We start from the raw sequence: 21,311 nt of genomic DNA, 5'->3' as shown, positions 1-21,311 counted from the left end.
ACAAAAACAGAGAACCAGGCTTATTGTGCCTGAACTTCTGACTTAGAGAATAGAAAGATATTAAATGGATGTGTTTTAATCAAAACAAAACAAAACAAAACAAAACAAACCTCTGGACTTCGAAACCTATGCAGTTCCCCTTGGCAGTTAAAGCTAGAATAGCTAATATAGATGCCTGGAAACAACTGATTGGAAAAAAAAAAAAAAATGTGAGTGAATGAATGATGCATCCAAGATGGGTGACCTTGTGGCAAGGGGCATGAGGCGTACTTGAGCTAGCTCCCACTTGCTGGGGGAGTGGACATGACCCGACTGCCCTGGCCAGGAAAGCGGGAGGCCTGCGGCAGCATCGTGTGAGCTACATCCGGAACTTTCCCTCTAACCTCGCCTTCCTCCAACCTCTGACGAATACCTTCCCTCCCCATCTACCCTTTTGTGGTTCAAGACGAAGCTAAGGAGTGTCCTCCGCCTTTCGGTGGGTTATCAAGCCAGGCCCTGTGCTAGACCCTGGGGATGCAGAGATGAAGAAGCAAGATGAGCTCACAGTTTACTTTTGAGAAGACTGACAATGCGCACGTTAAGTACTGTAACAGAGTGTCTATTGCAGGCTCCTAGGAAATGAGAAGCCTTCTAAGGAAGGTTTCCTGTGTGATATTCTTCCCAAACTGTCCCCCTGCCTGTTAGCAGTGGTCCCCAACCTTTTTGGCACCAGGGATCAGTTTCATGGAAGACAATTTTTCCAAGGGGGTGCAGGGAAGCAGAGCTCAGGTGGTGATGCGAGTGATGGGGAGCAGCTGTAAATACAGGTGAAGTTTCACTGGCTTGCCCACAGCTCTCCTCCTGGCTGTGCAGACCAGTACTGGTCCACGGCCCGGGGGTTGGGGACCACAGCATTAGAGAACATCAGCCCTTCTACCCCAGTACTCAGTCTCGAGCTTCATGGAGATGAAACCACAGCTCCACTTCTGCATCCTCAATCCCCAACCCCATCAGGCATGACAGAGAGCTCAGCGTCTATTTGTAGAATAAAGAAGTTGCAAGGCCTTAACCTAGTCAATAAACTATTCTTACCTCCCAGGTATTCATCTCTAAAATGAAATATTGTTAAACTTTTTTGGAAACATGAATACTTTGAGGACATGATGGCAGCCATGTTTGCTACCTCCAGAAATAAAAAACACATACAGTTTTGCACAAAATTGCAGGGGCTTCCTGAATGACCCCAGTTTCAAAATCTGGAGGTAAATTATTCCATGTTCTCTTGAGTTCTAACATTCTTGATTCCTGAGATGGTTTTGCAAAGCAGGGACAGTGTTGCTCTAAGGAGCCAGAAAGGTCTGGTGGGGTCCTGGGCCCTGACCTTTCCCAGCCGTGGGACTCTAGGCTTCTCACTTGCCCTCCCAGGACTCATCTTCCTCATCTGTGTATTGAGCAATGATAACCACAGTATGATACTGATAATCCTAGTTCATATTGCTTGAAAACAAAATGAAACAATGGATGTCAAGAATTGAGTATAGTGTCTAGTCAGAGTAATTGCTCAACAACTCAACAAAAATTTAATTATTAGTAGTATTAATCTTTACTACTTTCTGAAATTCTGACTATAGTATCTTTAAGTCAGCATTACATTTGGTGCTCAGCCTCTCTAATCATCAGGGAAATGCAAATCAAAACCACAATGAGATATCACTTAGCTCCAGTGAGAATGGCCTTTGTCAAAAAGTCCCATAACAACACATGTTGGAATGGATGTGGAGAGACAGCAACACTTATAACACTGCTGGGGGGACTGCAAACCAGTGCAACCTCTGTGGAAAGCAATATGGAGATACCTTAAACAGATACAAGTAGATCTACCATTTGATCCAGCAATCCCATTATTGGGCATCTACCCAAAAGAACAAAAAACATTCTATAACAAAGACATCTGCACCCGAATGTTTATAGAAGCACAATTCACAATTGCAAAGATGTGGCAACAACCTAAGTTCCCATCAATACATGAGTGGATTAATAAAATGTGGTATATGTATACCATGTAGTACTACTCAGCTATAAGAAACAATGGTGATATAACACCTCTTATATTTTCCTGGATAGAGGTGGAGCCCATTCTACTAAGTGAAGTATCCCAAGAATGGAAAAATAAGCACCACATGTACTCACCATCAAACTGATTTCACTGATCATCACCTAAGATCACATTTAGGAATAACATTAATTGGGTGTCAGGCAGATGTAGGGGGGAAGGGGATGGGTGTATACATACATAATGAGTGCGATGTGCACCGTCTAGGGGATGGACATGCTTGAAGCTCTGACTCGCGATGGGGGGCAAGGGCAATATACATAACCTAAACTTTTGTACCCCCATAATATGCTGAAATAAAAAAAAATTACACTTGGCAATATTCTTAGTATGATGCCTCTGAAATTTAGAAATTAAATCTCTCTCCCTCTCTCTATATATATACACACACGTACATTACACATAAAATTTTTTTCCACTAAGTAACCCCCTTTCTAACAATACTCAGAGTTTGTTTTGGAAAACTATTCCCTCTTTCCCTTTTCCGTGGGCTCTGGGAAAACTAACCCACTCCCAGATGTAGGGGCGGCCCCGGCATAAACCAGTCTGCAGTCTGCACTTCCCTGGCCAGTCATTGGCTCCCAGGTGGCCAGGTGAGCTGCATCCCAGGAGGACTGCCTGTAGTTGAGACAGCAGCAATTCCTCTCCAGCTGGGATAACGCTCTACCAGGAGGCGGGGCTAGCTTTAGACAGAAGTAGACATTCCGAATTCAAAGCAGAGAGAGAGAACGATCGGAACACTGATAACTTTGTTAAATGCTGGATCCAACCAGTAATGAAGTCAGTCCCCCTTCCTCTGGACTAAGTCACATGCTCTAGTGCCAGTAAATTTCCATTCTTGTGTCTGCCAGTTCAGGTTGAGTTTTCTGTTAATTGCAGCCAAAGGCATCTGGTTGGCATATGGGTGTCTCCAACCCTGTGTTGTATAAATAAGACAAGGGGGGAAGAACTTGCCCAAGGTGGCTACAAACCCACTTGGAGGAACAGAAATTTGAATCCACATTGAGTTCTACAGTCTAGGCTCTTTCTGCGACACCAGACTCACTCTGCAAAGCCACTGCCTTCCGGTCCCCTCCCCTAGTCCAAAGTATCAATCTGTACAGCCATTGTGAGATAATTGTCAAAACACCTAATTTTTTTCACAGTCCCATTTGAAACACATTCACTAAGACTTGAGAACGTAGTGAAGTGCTTTCCTTTTCGTAGAATACAGACTATTCCCAAGGCTATAAAATTCAAATATCTTAGTTGGAAGCAGCCTGGAAGGAAAAGGATTGAAAATTTCATGGAAACCTGCCATTCCCTGTTCAACCATTTGGATCTATCAACCTTGGAAACTGATGCTCAGATAGTTATGGAGGAACACCCCCTGGGAAAGGAGGGAAATCTATTCTGAGTCACTGCATCTGTTAAAAGGCCATTTCCTTTCCAAGTAGCTGGTCTGTAGAGGTTTCTGGCTATGAACCCTTTAGGGTAAAAATTCCATCTGCCTAAAATGCAAAGTTCGATTGTAGCTGTAAATAAGGAATGCAAGATTCCCTTTTCCTAATTTGGGCTTTTTTTTCCTTCTTAAAATTATTAATAAAAAATATTTTCAGAACTATGAGGCCTTGAACTTTTCAATGTTTTTATATAAAATCTTATTTTGGAAAATTATGTTCCCCAATCTAGTGATAAAGTACATACCAAACAATGACATCAAGGGATTTTTATTTTAGTCAAATTTCATCCCAACCTGCATTCAAAACATTTTATACAACCCAAAGGGCAAACGACTGTATCACAAAGTACAAATTGGACATTGACGTGTAATTAATGCTAAGTCATCAGTCATTACCTTGTGATAATATACCATGACATTTGCCGCTGCTTTAATGAATCAAAAGGCCGTGGGGCCTGATTTTTATTAAATTTACATTGAGGTTATTATATTTATGTTATGAAATGGTTGGCACTCAGCTTCCCATTTTCAGAGCTGGCCACGGTAGGTAGGAGGCATCCTATTTCACACTAAAGCCGCAAGAGCTTCCTCCCATTAATAGTCTAAATCGCCGGAGTAAAAGGAGGTTAAAACTACCAATTAAGAAGATCTCTTTCCTTGTATGTATTGTGCTGTGAGTGCAAGAGAAACACTTAGCTGCTTGGAGATTTTCAGGAGACGTAAACACCACCCCCATCTCCTCCAGTCAGTGTTTCTGTCTCCCCTTCTGGAGCTCTCACATTTCCAACTTCTGTTGCTGAGACATTACTTATGCTTTCAAGGGCACTTTATGTGGTCACGTCCTTATTGTGATATGGTCAATTGCCTTAATCAAACTATGGAAAACATTCATTTAGACACACATAGATGGGGCACCAATGAGAAGCATGAGTATCCATGGTCATGGGCACACTAAGGCTGCGAGGACAGTCCACCCTGTGCACAAGCTACAAGGGGTCACGCAGAGCACAGGGAACCTAAAGACAATAGCAAAAGTAACTAGACACATACGTGCTTTCTTATTATTGCCACACACAGGAATTCTAAGCAATGTCAGTGATAAAACTTCCTCCACCACACATATCTTTTGTTGGTCTAAGTCTTAACAGATGCTGAAGCTACCGTTAATTTTTAAGAATATATAAACTTCAAACTAGTACATTTTTATTATTTATCACTCAATAAATACTATATTTGATGGGGAAATTAATACAGAGAACTCCGGATTTGCCATTGGCTCCTGGACATGCAGACTCAAATACGTGTGTTCACTTTCAAGAGTGAGAACTCAGATTCTCGCTCTCATCTTTACAATTGCTGTGCTAACACAGTTTAACTCAAAGCGACTGCTGAGTGCGCGAATCTACGGAACCACAGGGGTTGGAGGCACAAACTGCAACCTAAGAGAGCTCAAGCAGTTTCAAATGCTTAGGGACTTTGCAACTTTTTACTAACAGAAAAGAAATCCATGATGGATTTTCTGGTGAAAATGCTCTGTCCCCCGGGCTAGAGTGCAGTGACATCATCACAGCTCACTGCAACCTCAAACTCCTGGACTCAAGTGATTCTCATGCCCCAGCTTCCCTAGTAGCTGGGACTACAGGTGTGTGTCACCCGGCCTGCCTAATTTTTCTGTTTTTTGTAGAAATGAGATCTCACTATGTTGCTCAGGTTGGGCTCTAATTCTTGGCCTCAAGTGATCCTCCTGCCTTGACCTGCTGTGTGCTAGGATTACGGGTGTGAGCCATCACGTCCAGCCAAAACAATATATTTTCTTTTCTTTTTTTGTACTAGAATATATTTTTACTGGCATGATTACGTATGTTCAGTAATAAAACATTTCACTGTCTTTAATTCTATTATTTTTCATTTCACTTCAGTGATGATTACTGAACATAGCTTGTATGTAGGGGCTGGGTGTTAAAGGCTGATGCACATCCTGGCATTATTTTTATTGGATACACCACTGCTCATGGGGAGGTGGTACAGAAACCACCGGAGTTGGCAGATAAGGCAGGAAATTACTTTTTGAGCAAAGGTACAACAAAAAAGTAGATCCCAAATATGAATAGAATGCATAATATCTTTTCAGCTTTCCGTGGAAAGTGTAATGAAAAAGTCCTGTGGTGTGGAAGATTAAAGTCACAGCTAAGAAACACCCATGGATCAGATAATGGACACTGTAATATGTATCCAAGGGAATTTTTGAAATGCACATATTGTGATGAAAGAATGATGAAATACTGATATATCATGATAAATCATAAGCCATTAAAAGGAACTAGAAATTATCACTGCTAATTTTACAGATGTCCAGTGAGATTAATTTGACGGTACAAATATGCACCAGTGATTGGTGGCAAGGATAACACCAAAACGTGTTCTGTTGACCAGTTACATTAGACTCGTAATTGAGGGCACTTACAGCTTATTTCGAGTCGAATGAAGTCTTTAATGCCAAGGTTTTCTAGGAACACTCCAGACAACGCTGTGGTTTTGAAAAAGAAGGAGATATCGGCACTGAATTCCGCATGGAAGGGAGGGAAGTGGAGGTAAGAGGCTTCGGTATAAAATGAGACAGCATTCCAGAAGTGTCCTGCAAATGAGAAAATCCGTAAGCACAGTTTGTCATTTTCAGCGGGGTAGGGGAAGCACTGGGCATGTGGATAATTTTCAAGATTAGGGGACACTGCAGGGAAAGGGGATAAGGGAGTAAAAACATCTTGTGCTCATGTAATGCAGAGAGAAAGCTTCTTTCGATTTGGTACTCACGGTCGCCATAGCAACGCAAGGGACCAATTCTCCAAGCAGCTTCTGAGTTTGATCTGTCGGTATCAGTGATGACTATCTGAGTGACAGGCAAGTGGTCTTTGAAGGAAAGCAAGCCAGTATCATTTGCCCTGAAAAACATAAGTTTAAGAAAAAAGGAGGACAAAATGTGGATAATCTAGGGACTGTTTGCCAAAACCCCTCTTTTCAAAAGCGATTTGGGCAGTTGCAGCAAGGTAGGAGCAGGGAGGAGGATAAGAGAAGGCTTTCATCCCAGAAGCGTGTGTGAAAGGAAGGAATGCCAGTGACAAACCCCACGGCCACCTTCCAAAAACAAGTGGATTTTACATCTTCCCTATATGTGCTCACAGAAACACAGACAGTTTACACAGATTTCTGCTGCCTGTTGTGGCCAAGAACGTCCCACCTGCCCAACGTGTGCGGATGTGACATTAAACGTCACCTCTCATTCCCATAAAGAGATCAGCTCTTTCAGGAACTGACTGAAATAGGTGTCACAAATCCCACTTGAAAATCACTCCAAGGACTTGTTTCAGTCACATGCCAACAGGTTTTAATCAACTCCAGATGTTTCTTACAACATTTAAGCTCAATATACTACTCACTGCTTTGTTGCTTTTCATTTTGTTCTTAGTTTTAAAGATCTTGGTAGTTAATGATCCTGGCTGTTTTTTTCTTTTTTTTTTTCTGTGAATCATGTAAGTAAAATATTGACTAGTCACCTTTTGACTACAAAGTTAAAAAAAATAGGAGTAAGCCAGTTTTTCCTCCTCTTTTTAAGTTGCTTTTATAAACTCATGGAAAGGGCCACACCATTTGGCTGAGAGTGAAAATCGGATGTAAGAAACTGGCATTGGATTTATAACTATGTTGAACCAGGAATATATGAGGGCATACGTATTCTTTTCCCAAACAATAATCCTATCCTATGCAGTAGGTGTCATTATCCCCATTTACAAATGGAGAAGCTCAGGCTCAGAAATATTAGACATAAGGTCACACAGCAGAATGGGCCGAGACCAAGTCGCATTTTTGGTATCCCAGTATCTGTCTCATGTCTTTAAGAACATGGTTTTAGAAGCACACAGATGTGCCCTGTAATCCCAGTCTCCAGCTCCATGCTGTGTTAGCTTGGACAAATGATTTCATTTCTGAGATCCTCAGGGCGTTCAGTTTTAAAATGGAGACAATATTTATATTACAGAGTTATTGAGGGGATTAAATAAGATTATACCGTCACTTAGCATGGTGCCTGATCTATGGTAAGTGCTCAAAAATGGTACTGGTGACACCTATTTTAGTTCTCTTCTCTGTCCCTGAACCACTGTGTGGCCCCAGGCAAGTCAATTCATCTTCCCATGCATCCGGCTATGATTCTGTATGGAGAGCTCACACTACACAGCACATGTGGGAAATTAAAGTTTAAGATTTATCATCCAACTCATGAGATTTGGAGAAAAACACCTATTAGTTCATCTTGGTTATAAATAAATCAAATATTCACCTGCACACCTATCCCTCAGGTCTATCAACCAGAAATGTAAAGGGATGTATCTAGTACCTGAGTGGCTGTACTGAAAGGCCATTCAAAGCATGTGGAATAAGGCTTTTGTCTCAGTCTGAAAGTACTTCTGCGAATGTTGCATAGACACAGGAATAAACTTAAATCTTCACATTCCAATATCTTTTCAAGCAGAGATTTTAAAACAAATTCTAAACAGCCCAAGTAGAATGGAGACCAAATCCAGATTTCCTCCTGAAGAAATTCTGTACTGCTATAGGATTTATTTCTGTCCATTTTAATTTTCAAGGTGAAAATGGTGGATTTTGAAGTCTGTCCATCAATGCCAACTCCTGCTTCCCTGTGCACTTGGCCTCTTGTCTACATCAATTTAATGCCCTTGTGTCAGAGTGTTGAGATAGACAAATAGCACTCTAAGCATGAAACTCTCTTCCAAATAACAGAGAAAAAATCATATTTAGATTGATGATGCAAGGCACATTACTAAGAATACTTTTTATCTGAAAAGAAAAAAAAAATGTAAATTGCTCTCCAAAGTTGCTTAATGAAACAGAAACAGATACAATCTCAGATGCCTACAGGGGTCAGGGAAATAATACAAATGAGTGAATCCAGCTTTGTATTAGTAATAAACGGAAACTGACACACAGTTTCAGCGTCGGGGGAAAAAGATAGGCTGGTAGAAAGTGGCTGTCCTCCTTTAGGCAGCAGGGCAGTGATATTCATTAGCAACAGGTGATTATGCCATTCATGAATACAAGACCAGAGAGCCAGACTAGAATATTAATGTAAAATTTTTCAATTTTCTAATCTTGGCAATGAATTTAAAATTCTTTAAAAAAAAAAAAAAAGTGTGGTGAGAACCAACAGTGAGTGGGCCAAGAAAACGCCTGTGAGGGCTGTGTTTAGCCTGGAGGCAGCGTAGCCAGCAAGGGGAACTCACATATGTGTTCAGGCTTTTAGGGTCATAGTGAGAATATGATTGGATTTAATTCCATTTGTGACTGACAGGTATAATTCCAATATTTCAAAACAATGGGTAGGACATTCAGGGCAATAGTGGTAGTGATGGATTTTAGTCATGATAAAATTTTGAAAATTAGGGTGGTAACTATTGACACATAAGGGGTCTACAGCTATAGATCTGACTTTTTTTTACACCAGGGTTAACTATTTTGCAGACTTTGACTTCCCCTGGAACAAGGTACAGGGCCCTTCACGAGTACAGTTGAGAGATGATTGTGTCATGGGGGGAAAGTACCGTCACTGGGACCAGACTAACAGGAGTTGCGTCCCATGCGCTGGTTGTAGAAGATCAGTGAGGTCACTCTGGGCCTTGGTTTCCTTATGTCTTGAATGGTGATAATAATACTAATTTGATATTGTTGTATAAACCAAAGTAGATATGTATATAAAACAACTAATACACACACTAGCACATAATAGGGGCTCAATAAATAGTTACTGAAATTCTCAGTAAAGTTTGAAATAAAAAAGTGCAATATAAAGAACATTTAAAAAGAAAATAGGAAAGGGGACACACCATTGGAATGAATGAGCAGAGCAGCCAGAGGTTCCAGCCCATGGAGACCATCAGAGCAGAAGGAATACACATGTGGTCCCCAAAAAACATTTTAGCATGACATAAAGAAAAAACACCAAAGCTTGTGTAAAGAAAAAACTCAAATATCTCAAGAGCAAAGGTGTGGCCCAAAATTAGTCAATGCAGTCTTATCTCAGTTTAAGTATCTGAATCTTGGGATTTTACCAAATTCAGACAAGCAAGGCAAAGGTGAAAGCCATGGATTTTCTAGCACATCATTCATGTGATGAAATGTCACGGCCCACTATTTATTTTCGTCAACCAATCTGGAGTCAACTGCTGCTCTGGAAATGTTTTTAGTAGAGTAATTTGGGTGCCTGAATCTATTAAGAGAAATAGGGTATTTTTCACCTTTTTATGTCCTTCCCTCTTTCAGTCACTCAAAAGTGGCAAATAAAACATGCATATGACAGACAAAGTTAGAGTATTATAGGAAGAGCTCAAAACCTCAGCTCCCTTTGAAGCCCTTGTGCAAATCCAAGTGGATCAACCTCAAGAGACTCCACGTGCCTTTCCCTCAAGCGGGTTACACGCTGCCCTCCTGCCCTGTGCCTGCCACGGAGGAACGACCTGTAGTCCGCAGTGCTGCGTGGGTGCTTGCCAACGACCATCCCAGCTTTGTCTAAAGGGCAGTTATTTCCCTTTTGCCTTCCTTCTTAAGACTTCCAGATAAAAAAGACCCAGGGGATCAGGTAACAAGAGGCTCAAAATGAGCTAAAAGGTCGCCTGGCTGCCAACAAAAGCACACGCAAGCATCATCTGTGGTCAGATATACAGAGTCTGCACCAGGATAACTTCCATCCCTCCGTGTTCAACACGGACCAGACCATATCTGGAATCCTGTTTTCTGTTCCCAGTGTAAGAAATATGAAGAGGGAGGAAAGACACTTTAAGCATATATTTAATTTTTGAGAAACTACATTTTTGTCTATTAACACTCCAGAAACCTAAAACCATAGGGCTTTTCACAAATAGATGTGAGAACACAAAATCAGTTGTTGGCATATGAACACAGCCAAGGTATACTCAATGTCACTTTGTTATTAAGAAATTAGAATGGCCCTCAAGACTTATAGGTGTAAAATTGATTTAAAAAATACTACCTCTGATGAACATTTTTGGAGGCATAATTTGTTGAGCATGTCCTGGATAAGAAGAAAGAAGCAATTGGTAGTGCCATAAATATATACCTTTCCAGATTGCTATCAGTCCAATTAAGGAAGCAAGTTGATTACAAGTCACAGCTATTGGATTGCACAGCACATTCATGATTCAACAACACTTAGGCCGGATGACTCCCAAATATATCTCTCCCATTCTCTGGAACAGATCAACTGTTTGCATTGTCCAACTCTCCAAATTTCACAAAACTCAAGTCTGATTCCTACTTAGAAATGTCCCCAAAATGGTCTACATTCTCCCTTCCTTCTCTGTCCTAATTTCATTTTTTGCATACAATTCGTTCTGATATTTATTCATTTTTTTGACTTGTGTGTGTGTAATTATTATTTTCCCCATTGGAAAATGGGTAAATGTTATGTAGAAAATAAGCTCAACATTAATCAGCAATATGGCAAGAGTATCTACAAAGTTAGAGCACCTGTACCCACTGTGACTCCCTCCTCTCACCCATGGCTAACAGTGCATCCTCCGTTTTGAATCCCGTTTTCTCCTGCTTTCTCAGGGCACTTTCTCCTACAGCTGCAGCTTCTGTCTTTCTGCTTGCATGCTTCAGCCTTACCTCTCAATCTAGTTACTTCTCTTTCTCCTTTCTCTTTAGATAATTGTCTGCATTCTCTCTTTTGTCTCATCTTCCTCTGCTCCCTTTTCATCTTCAACCTACAACAATCAACCTTTTCCTTTTTCACTCCATGGAGACTTCTCTCACTAACTTGCTGGTTTCCATAGAACATGCCAGCCACTAACTTACCTCCCTGTGTTAGAGCATTTTGGTTTTACATCCGCCTTCTTTCCTCACACACAAATGGACACACACCACACTTTTTCTATGAGTATGTATTTATTCGACCACCTGCTAAACATTTTCAGAAACCAACATGCACCTTAAACTAATGTGCTCAAATCCCTTCCACTAGTGATTGCCCCATGGGTCAGCTTTCCTGCCTTCCTGGTTACTCACCTCCGTGAGCAACCTGCCTTGCATACCCATTTGGTAAGGCCATAAACACACAGGTCTTGGCCAGGTGCTGTGGCTCACGCCTATAATCCTAGCACTCTGGGAGGCTGAGGTGGGTGGATTGTTTGAGCTCAGGAGTTCGAGACCAGCCTGAGCAAGAGCGAGACCCTGTCTCTACTGAAAAATAGAAAGAAATTAGCTGGACAACTAAAAATATATATAGAAAAAATTAGCCGGGCATGGTGGCGAATGCCTGTAGTCCCAGCTACTCAGGAGGCTGAGGCAGGAGGATTGCTTGAGCCCAGGAGTTTGAGGTTGCTGTGAGCTAGGCTGATGCCGTGGCACTCTAGACTGGGCAACAGAGCAAGACTCTGTTTCAAAAAAAAAAAACAAAAAAAAACCCCACAGGTCTTCCTCTCTCCCCCTCTTCCTACTTCCTCTCTTGTTCTCGATTAACAACTTCCACCAATTTCACCTTCTTTTTTCTCTCCATTTAACAGCCTTTCCCTCCCCATTCTAGCCTCGGTTTTATTTTGAGACCTCACAGTCCCTGCCTAGGCCTTGGAGATGGTCACCTCAGCTGGCTCCATGCTTCCAATCTCCCCTTCTCTCCCTTCCTCTCATTCTTCTTATTACTGCAAGAAATGAAATGTGAACCGTGATTCATATTGTATTGCTTAAAAGCTGTTAAGAGATCTCTGTCTCTTACAGGTAAAGTCCAAACTCCAAAATATGTAACATAGTAGAATGGACAATAAAATTCTGTTGGAAACCATACTTGCCTTTTACAGAGAGGAGATCTTTCTAAAGAAAATGATCTGCAAGATAGAGGGTCTCCTAGAGTTTGAGGGTGCTTTCTTAGAATGTATTGATGGTTTGGGGTTCAGCTGAGCACCTCACATCTCTGGAGCTAAGTGTGGGAGCTGCCTCTTGCCTTCCCCTGGCCACTGGAGCATTGGAATATGGTTTCACACATGGTCTAATTTAATCCTGACATGATGATTTTATAATAATTACCTGCCTTGTACAGGAGAGGAAATTGAGGTTCAGAGAGGTGACAAAACTTCTCAGGGTGCATCATTTGCAAATGGAGAGGCTGGGATTTGAACCCATGTTTAGACACCAAAGCACTTGCCTGTACCCACCAATGTCTGCTGTGCTCCAACACGGGTCCCACACCTACAGAGAGCAGCTCTCTCATGAAAGGAAGCTGATGTTTCTCACATTTAGTCTACGTCTCCTCTGGACAGAGCTGGAATGACAACACCAGGCCCCGAGTCCTTGAGCTGTCCTTGGCGGCCCTTAGGATGACCATCCCTATTCTGTGCACACAGGCTTTCTCCACATGAGATACAATTCAATTGATTAGGTTTCAGTTTACTAATTTGCAATCATTTTCCAGCCCTGCATTCCCTGAGATTACACATGGGTCACCTTGGCAGGAGTTCTGGAAGTCCACAAACTCCTCAGTTATGCATTTACAAGCAATCTCTGGGCTTATTTCTACTCAGGGCAGATCCATCCACTACATGGTGAGTTTTACTAGAAAACTTTCAGGGGCAGCCCTGTCTGGGGGAGAAGAAACCTCAGCGTTACTTCCTTACTTCACCCCGAGTTTGAGGATTGAATGAACTTTGTGCTGGCACGCAATTAGTTCTGTTGTGTTCTTCATTTAATTGCATATGTATACATATACTTTTCTTAGACTTGAGTTTACCTTCTATCAATCAATGCTGCCCCTTATTGTGTAAGATATTGTGAAAATAGAAAAAATAAAAAGATGACTTATAAATCTTTGCAAACTGACTCCATGCTACATCTGCTACATGCACAAATTATTGCTAACTCAGCCAGCACTCCCCAGAGATAGATATTTCCTCCCCCCCTTTTTTTTTAAAAGGAACCTGAAGCTCAGAGAGGCTAAGTGATTTAGACTCTATACTTAATAAGTGACAAATCCAGAATTTGTTCTTTCCATTACATAATAAAATATTTCTTAGAGAGTCATTACATTTTACATCCAGAAAATGACAATGCTGCTAGCAAAAATTGCTACAATTTGTGTGTTCTAAGTGTATTACATGAATTAGCTCATGACATTTTCACCAAATACCTATAAGGCAGATATGCAAAGGAGATAGAATTATTTCTTCTTTTTCTACATGACGAAGACACTATGCTTTGAAGAAAAAAAAAAAAATGCAGACATCAGGATTTATTTCTAGTTCACCAAGAGCATCATAGTGGACCACAGAAGTGGCCCCAGGCAGGGTAGAAATGACAGAGGCAGAGAAGAAAGTGAGGAGGAATATCACGTCACCAAAGTCCCGGCCTGTCGGGGCTGTCCCCTTCAGCCACACCTGGCTAAGGGTTCCAACAAGTTCTGATCAAGAAGAGGTTAGAACAAATTTCTTGCTGTGTGGCCATGTTCTGACTCTGGCGAGTTCTAAATATGCCCGTGGTAAAGCTACCTCCTTGGAGAGAAGATCACTTCACCCCACAGGCCAGGACAGCCGATTGTGAATCGATCCCCCTGTGGTCTGCATAAAGACCCAAGTCCCTCCAGCAATCTGGCCATATCTATCAAAGTCAAAAAGTGCATCATCTAGCAATTCTAAGCTGGGATTCTACTCACTACACATATTCATTTGAAAATGGACAAGGGTATAAATCAGGACTCAACAATTTTCATAGCAGCATTATTTCTCATAGTGACAAATCAATTACAAACCAAATGCTTGGGAGTGGTAATATAAGTAATGACATGACCATGCTATGGAATACTGCACAGCCATTAAACGGTTGGAGTGTATTCTTTTTCATGCTTATTTGGCAATGCCAAGAGAAAGGCCTCCAAGATACACTTTACTTGGAAAAAGCAAGCTATAGATTTATATGTTTAATTTTTATCTCACATTTGGTAACAACTGAATAAGTACATATTTATAAATATGTTATTTGCATAGGAAGATATTTATATGTAGAAAAACCCTACACACCCACCTATTATATAGGAGCAAGATTTTGCATATGGGTGGAAGTAAGTACTTTAAAGTGGAAGTAAGGTGGGAGCTTCTATTTATTTTTATTTAAATACTTTTGAAATATTTGACTATGATAAGGATATTATATTTCTTTCATAATAAAAGAAGCCCATAAAATAAAAAAATAAGAAAAATAATCCCAATTATGCATTATTAAAAATTCGGTGGAGCAGAACTGGCGATTGTGATCAGACGGAGAAGACACAGAGGCAAGCAGCATATCTAACCGATTGGCGTCTGAGTAAGCTGCCCTGAGGGAGTTAACACCATGAACTTTGTGATAAGTCAGCGAATCAAAATAGCAGCCAAAGTCTGATTGCATTTTTAAGTAAAATGACAATGTTTTGGTGTACAATAAAAGTTTAAATCAAAATTTTGTAGAAAACATGCTATATAAATGCAAAATCTTAATCTCAATATTGACTTTGAATTCTATTTCAGATACAACTTTGCAATTGCTCAAATAATGAGGCTTCAAGACAATTTAGCCGTAGTGTATCTGTAGAGCTTGACAGATAACTGATGTAGTAGAAACCTCAACCTATGTTTTAACTGTTTCTTACAAGCATACAAAGGAGTGTTTCACAGCTGTGTTTTGTTTTCCAGAACAAGTTATCAAACAGTTCATATTAGATATTATCCCCCAATAGATAACAGGATGTTGGCATCATTAAATAAAAAGACAGACCAAAATAAAAGACCTTTCATGTTACCCTTGGCAAAATATCAACTATTTTACCTCATCTAGAATTCTACAAAATAATGATGTGATATTTGAGTTTTGAATTTTCAACCTCTGGTTGTAGGTTCTTTTCCACATTTTCAAATTTTTTCTTCTTCTCTTGATTGTGCAATGCCTTTATATTCTTCCCACTCTGACATATCACAAAACATTGTGTCAAAAAGAAGATCTGAAACCCGGTCATGGGAACATTAATGTGACAAAACCAGTATCAAGTTACCCCAGAATGTATACTTTAAGGGAAAATTCAATGACTAAAACAGCAGCCAACAATTAGCAAGTAGAGGGCGTATTTGGCCGGGACGAGAGGATGGGAGGAGGAAGCATCTCCATCCCTTCATTCATTCATCCTGTCACTCAGCAGGTAATGCGTGGAGAGCCCAGCACGTGCCCAGCATACGTCTCTCCAACACAAGAGGCCCCGATTCTACTGCAAGATACAAGAGGGGATTCAGGGACCAAGTGAGTAAAACCCAAATAAACCCTCCTAATTCCTGCCTGCCTGGAGGAAAGGCACTTACTTCCAAAACTCAAAAGCAGCAGAATAACTCATAAACAGATTCATGAATAATAAGATTCAATCAATAGAGATTGTGTGCTTTATTTTTTTTTTTATAAGAGATAAAATCTTGGTGTGCCCTGAGGTGATCTTATTTTCTCTCTCAGGACTGGGGACAGGAGCCTGGACTCAGGATGCTATCTGGTAGGAGGCACCCCGGCTGCACTGAGACTGAGAACCTCAAAGTGAAGCCTTTAAGGAATCAAAGGCGATCTGAGAGATCAAAGAATGACCTAGGTGAGCAAACAGAAAACCCTACATCCCTTGGACGTATGTGGTGTCATCTCAGCAAGTCTCATGGGAGGGGAATGAGGGGCCTTTGGGAAGGGCAAGGTCCTGGGGACTGGATCCGACACTCATTTACAAAGAGAAAAGCTCATTTTGAAGGCAAATATATAAAGAGATAACCTTTGGAGCAGGATGAACACTTTTAACTACTTTTTCAAAATTAGCTTATTTTTAATTGAACAACAAAAATTGTATATATTTATAGTGTACGACATGGTGTTTTGACATATGTATAAGTTGTGGAATGGCTAAATCAAGCTAATTAACGTAGCTATCACCTCCCATGGCAACAACCTCAGTGTTCATCAATGGCCAAGTGAATAAAGAAAATGTGGTCTATGCACACAATGAAAGACTACTCAAACTTGAAAAAATAAGAAAGTCCTGTCACCTGTGAGAACACGAAGGAATCTGGAGTGTACCGCGTTAAGTGAAATAAGCCACGCACAGAAAGACAAATGACTACTTTTGATACCAGGAGAAAATAAATCTGCAGCAAAAGGCATTTAGGTTAAACTTGGGTAAATATTTCTTGTGAGATTGTCAAAGAAGGGTAATGGCTAACAATGAAGTAAATATCTCTTATTCCTAGAATGGCTGTGGCCTGACCTACCTAAGGACATAGAGGTAAAAATATGTCCAACAGAAGTCATTCATCCACCCTTCATTCATGAATCCAGCAACATGTACTAAATAATTTCTCTGGCAGAGATGTAGAATCAAGGGCTAAAGAGTGGCTTGAAGCTCCACGATTCCATATACTGAAAAAAAAAAAGACATCTCCTAAAAATATTCTGTTCTTTAAGAAAAAGAACAATAGATTTCCTTTTTTGGATTATCAGATGACCAGAATTGAAACCCTACATCATCTTCTCTTTCTATTTTTGCCATATCAATTCATAGAAGGGTACACTAAGGGCAGGAGGCAAAGACCAGAATTACCAAAAATTGAAAACTCCTTCACTTTCTTCTAAAATAAATAAAATAATGGTCTGCTGTTAAGCAAGAGAGCTTCATTTTAGTTCAACATGGTTGTTTGGATGAGAAAACTCCTAACCTGGGACACAGAGCACTACTGACAGGGACACTGTGGGTCCCCTGCCTTCTCCAACACGCTGCCCGGCTGTCCTCTGAGCCCTCGTCTCGGGTCACCATTTCTCCACCTCCCACCCAGCCAGAACTCCTCTGTGCTACCACAGAGGCTGCAGACTGAAGCTGTCACCGGTTTCCTTTCTTACTCTGAACAGTCCATCAGTCCATAGGAGCTGCATCAGGAGCCAAGCCACCATCTGGGAGGCTTTCTACAGACTGCATGACTAAGTTGGAGAGAAGTTCCTTTGCAAACAGTCACTAACTATAAAATTATTTTTATAACTTCTTCCTTCCTCCTTCCTCCCTTCCTTCCTTCCTCCCTTCCTCCCTCCCCCCTCCTCCCCTCCCCTTTTTTTCCTTCCTATTTAGTACTTGGGCTAAGATAGAAACCCCCGAGAAATCAGCTCTGTAGCACTGAGGTCCCCAACCCCGTCCTGTTAGGAACTGGGCTGCACAGCAGGAGGCAAGGTGAGCATCTGGCTATTCACAGCCACTCCCCATGGCTCGCAACACCCCCGGAGCTCTGCCTCCCCTCTCCTGGCCCTGGTCCATGGAAAAATTGTCTTCCATGAAACCAGTCCCTGATGCCAAAAAGGTTGGGGACCGCTGCTATAGCACACCTGATTCAGAAGTCTAGTTGGGAATTCCTTTCACTTAAGAAGGAAATGTGCTTTGAGGTTCATTGAGTGATTTCTTTTATCTCTCTCCAACAATCTTCATCTCCTGAGCTGCCTCACTGTCACCCACCCCTAAAACACACACTCATTTCCCTCATTTATTTGGGCCTCATTGAAATATAAAATATTAAGTTATTCAGTTATAGAGGTCTATTAAAACAGAAAAAAAAATCAGTCACCAGAAGCTTGGCAGGTGCCAAGGCGAGCAGCCGACTCAGCCTGAGCAGCTCCGACGCGAGGCCAGAGACCCCGGATGCCCTGACAACATCCTCACAACCCATAATCCCAACACCAGTGGCTGCTCCATGGAGTCAACAAGAACACCTGTGGGTTCAGCTAGAATCTCAGCTCTATCCCTAGACAGGTGACCTTAGCCAAGCCAAATGTCACTCAGGTCCTCAGTTTCTTTTTCTGGGGAAAAAGGTAGTAAAACCAACCTCAAGAGTTCTAACATGAGATGTTAATATTAGATAATAGTATATAAAGTACTAAGAACACTTCAGGATATAAACGACATTTTTAAGTGACAATACCATCTAGGAGTTGTAATATATTAAACTGCTGTCCACTAGGTGCTACACCAGCCCAGGTCGGTTTTCTGATTAACTTTACAAGAGCAGAAACTTGAGGAACCTTACAAGGCAAACACATCTGACGTTCTCAGGAGCACTCAGAATGCCAGTGACATGAAACATGGTGGTCTGAAACGAAAGTCTGAAACGTGTGAAAAGCCAGCTTCACCGTATGTCAGCCAAGAAAGGGGTTGAAACTATGTTGAATACTATTGACTATTTCAGGATTGCGTCAGCTTTCGTATTAATACTTTTCCTTTCTACATGCATGTCTACAAGGATTGGCCAGATCTCATGTCTGTATATTGAGTGTCCACAATCCTGTATGGACAAAGCTAGCTAATTATTATTTCACCTAGAAGGGGCTTTAGGGTCTGGAGTTGTCCTTCCTCCCTGCCTTCATCTCCTGTGAATTCCCCACATGACAACTGTGCAACAGCCACACCGATATATTCCTGTTTTGGAAAATTGGTGATTTTTTTTTTTTTTAACATTTTCCTGTCTAAGCACAAAGGTTCCCCCTACCTGTAGCACACTAACTTGTTTATTCCTCTAGCTACTTCTCATGGGTCTTCAAAACTTAACTACCACTTTTCTTACAATCCAACTTTCCCAGACCATTTCTACCCCAGGTCCAGGCATACCTGCACTTATCTCTGTCCCCAAATTCATCACACTGATCCATTGATTATTAACTACCTTTTTCTTCCCCACTGTTCTGAGAGTTCCTCAAGGGCAGAGACTATGGTGCCCTTGACTTTGCACAGCAGACTGTGCCTGGCACAGAGTAGGCGCTCAGCAAACCAGTGGTAAGCGATTAAATGTCAGGTGGAGTAGTACACACAGTTGCTTCTGTAACAAATTATTTTTCAAAACCATTTATCACAGGGTATGACTCGTGCTAAGACAGTGAAGGAGACCCAGAAGAGTTAAATCAGAATCTCAGTCTTTACTCCCTCATGAGAATGAGGAACCTTCTGGCCACTTCTCACCTGGACTTTGCCCCAAGGTGCTCAGCATGGGACTCTGGGACAGCCCCGGAGGAAGCGGGTGGCCCCACCAGGAAAGGTTCAGTTCTCTTCTCTTGACCTTTGGAAGGTTGGTTGGTGAACAACACCTTTATCTAATAATAAATTCTGATGCCCTAATAGAGGTCGCTTGCCACAGAAAGTGGCACTGGCTGGGGATTTCTTCCCTGGCTCTAAAGGAAATGGAAAGGCTCATGAAACATGCACCAGCCTATGAAGCTGAAGGGAAGGATGTTTCCAAGCGTCCTTTTGAGCACTCCTGCATGACACAGTCGAATTAACACATGGGGGGTTCAGAGGGCAGTGACCTCATGAACAGGTCAGAAGAGAGAGAGGCTGGAATCTGGGTGGAAGAGATGACCAGTGGAAAGTTCCAGAAAAGGGGCGTAGCGGCACTGCAACACGTCTAAGTGATGTGATGCTACTCTCCCCCACTGACCCCCAGTGGCAGTGAATTAATCCCTGGCCAGCTGTTCCCGGGAAGAGGGGGCACTGAGGCAGCAGGCAAACACCCTGTGCAGAAAGGGCTGCACGGCAGGAAAGGAAACAGTGGGCAGCGATCAGGAATCCAGGTAAGGGAGAGTCAGAGTCCAGGGCGACTAGGGAAACGCGTCCCCTTTCAACAACTGCCTCCTATATCCACTTCTCCAATTATACACACTGAAGGGAACATGTTTCCATTCATGTCTGTAAATCTGTAAATAGTGTCTAACATCATGCACAGTGAACGTGACCTTATAAATCAAAGAAATGAGTGAATCTAAGAACCGGGAGCAGAGGATTTGAATATGTTTTCCTGGCAACACAACCATCTAACACTTCCACACATATCTCCCAAGCTTGTAGATGCCATTTCGTGATAATTCCTGCTCTTCAAAGGTTTTTCTGAACTCATCTGTTCAACTAATTATCACCAAATGTCTACTGCACCAGGAGCAGGTCTTGAGGGATGTTATGTTTAAAGAGACGTGGTCTCCACCCCGGATACAAGGTACATTTGGTGTGTGGGCATCCACAGTGCTGCAGTAGAATTCACCGCGGGGTAAGGTGGGGGGCGCGAAGAATGCACAAGTTCATTCTACCGCCAGTCAACGGCATCTGCTGTCACCCATAGGCATGAGGAGTCTGGGGTTGGGGGAAGGCACCACGGTAACCTGTCCTGGGGCCCACGCAGCCCTGCAGTGGTGTGAAGTGGTCCACTGGCCTGGAGCCCAGTGGAGCCAAACACTCAGTCTTTTCCTCGCAGAACTGAGGTTTTGACTCAACCTTACATTTTATTTGAAACAATCCCTACTGTTAACAATTTGAACAGTGAAAGAAAAATACTCAAAAGAAATTTTAACTGGGATGAGAACAGCCTGACATAAGAATTCTTAATTATTATAATTGAGCAGCATTTGATGAAATGAGTAAAATGGCATAAGCCACAACCAAAGTAATCCTTAAGTTCAGTCAAAGCAAAAGTGTATTTGGAAATGGTTCTGTGCATATTTTCATAATCAACACAGTGAAAAACAAGCAGTTTGCCTGGAGGACACAGGAAAAGTAAATGTGATGGGCAGGAAACTTCAAACTGAACCTCATTTTGCAGGAGTAAGCTGGTTAGGAGAGTAAGAGAAGTTCTGGCCACAGACACACCTGAGTTCAAATTCTGGATATGTCACTTGCCAGACATCTGTGACCTC

The 21,311-nt window shown here is 41.8% G+C and overlaps 1 protein-coding gene across 2 annotated transcripts in view; it reads right to left on the bottom strand.

The window, feature by feature from the left end:
- The window catches only part of CNTNAP5 (contactin associated protein family member 5), a 770,280-nt gene that overhangs the window by 117,015 nt on the left and 631,954 nt on the right, over positions 1-21,311 (bottom strand). For both annotated transcript variants that reach the window (XM_069473762.1, XM_069473772.1), the window contains exons 15-16: positions 6,345-6,472; positions 5,998-6,168 (exon numbers count right to left, since the gene is read on the bottom strand). In XM_069473762.1, coding sequence (XP_069329863.1) covers positions 5,998-6,168; positions 6,345-6,472 — 299 coding nt within the window. The remainder of the gene's footprint in view (positions 1-5,997; positions 6,169-6,344; positions 6,473-21,311) is intronic.

This window comes from Eulemur rufifrons, chromosome 1 (genome assembly GCF_041146395.1).
Source record: "Eulemur rufifrons isolate Redbay chromosome 1, OSU_ERuf_1, whole genome shotgun sequence".
Taxonomy (NCBI): domain Eukaryota; kingdom Metazoa; phylum Chordata; class Mammalia; order Primates; family Lemuridae; genus Eulemur; species Eulemur rufifrons.
This window is presented reverse-complemented; position numbering and strand designations above follow the sequence as displayed.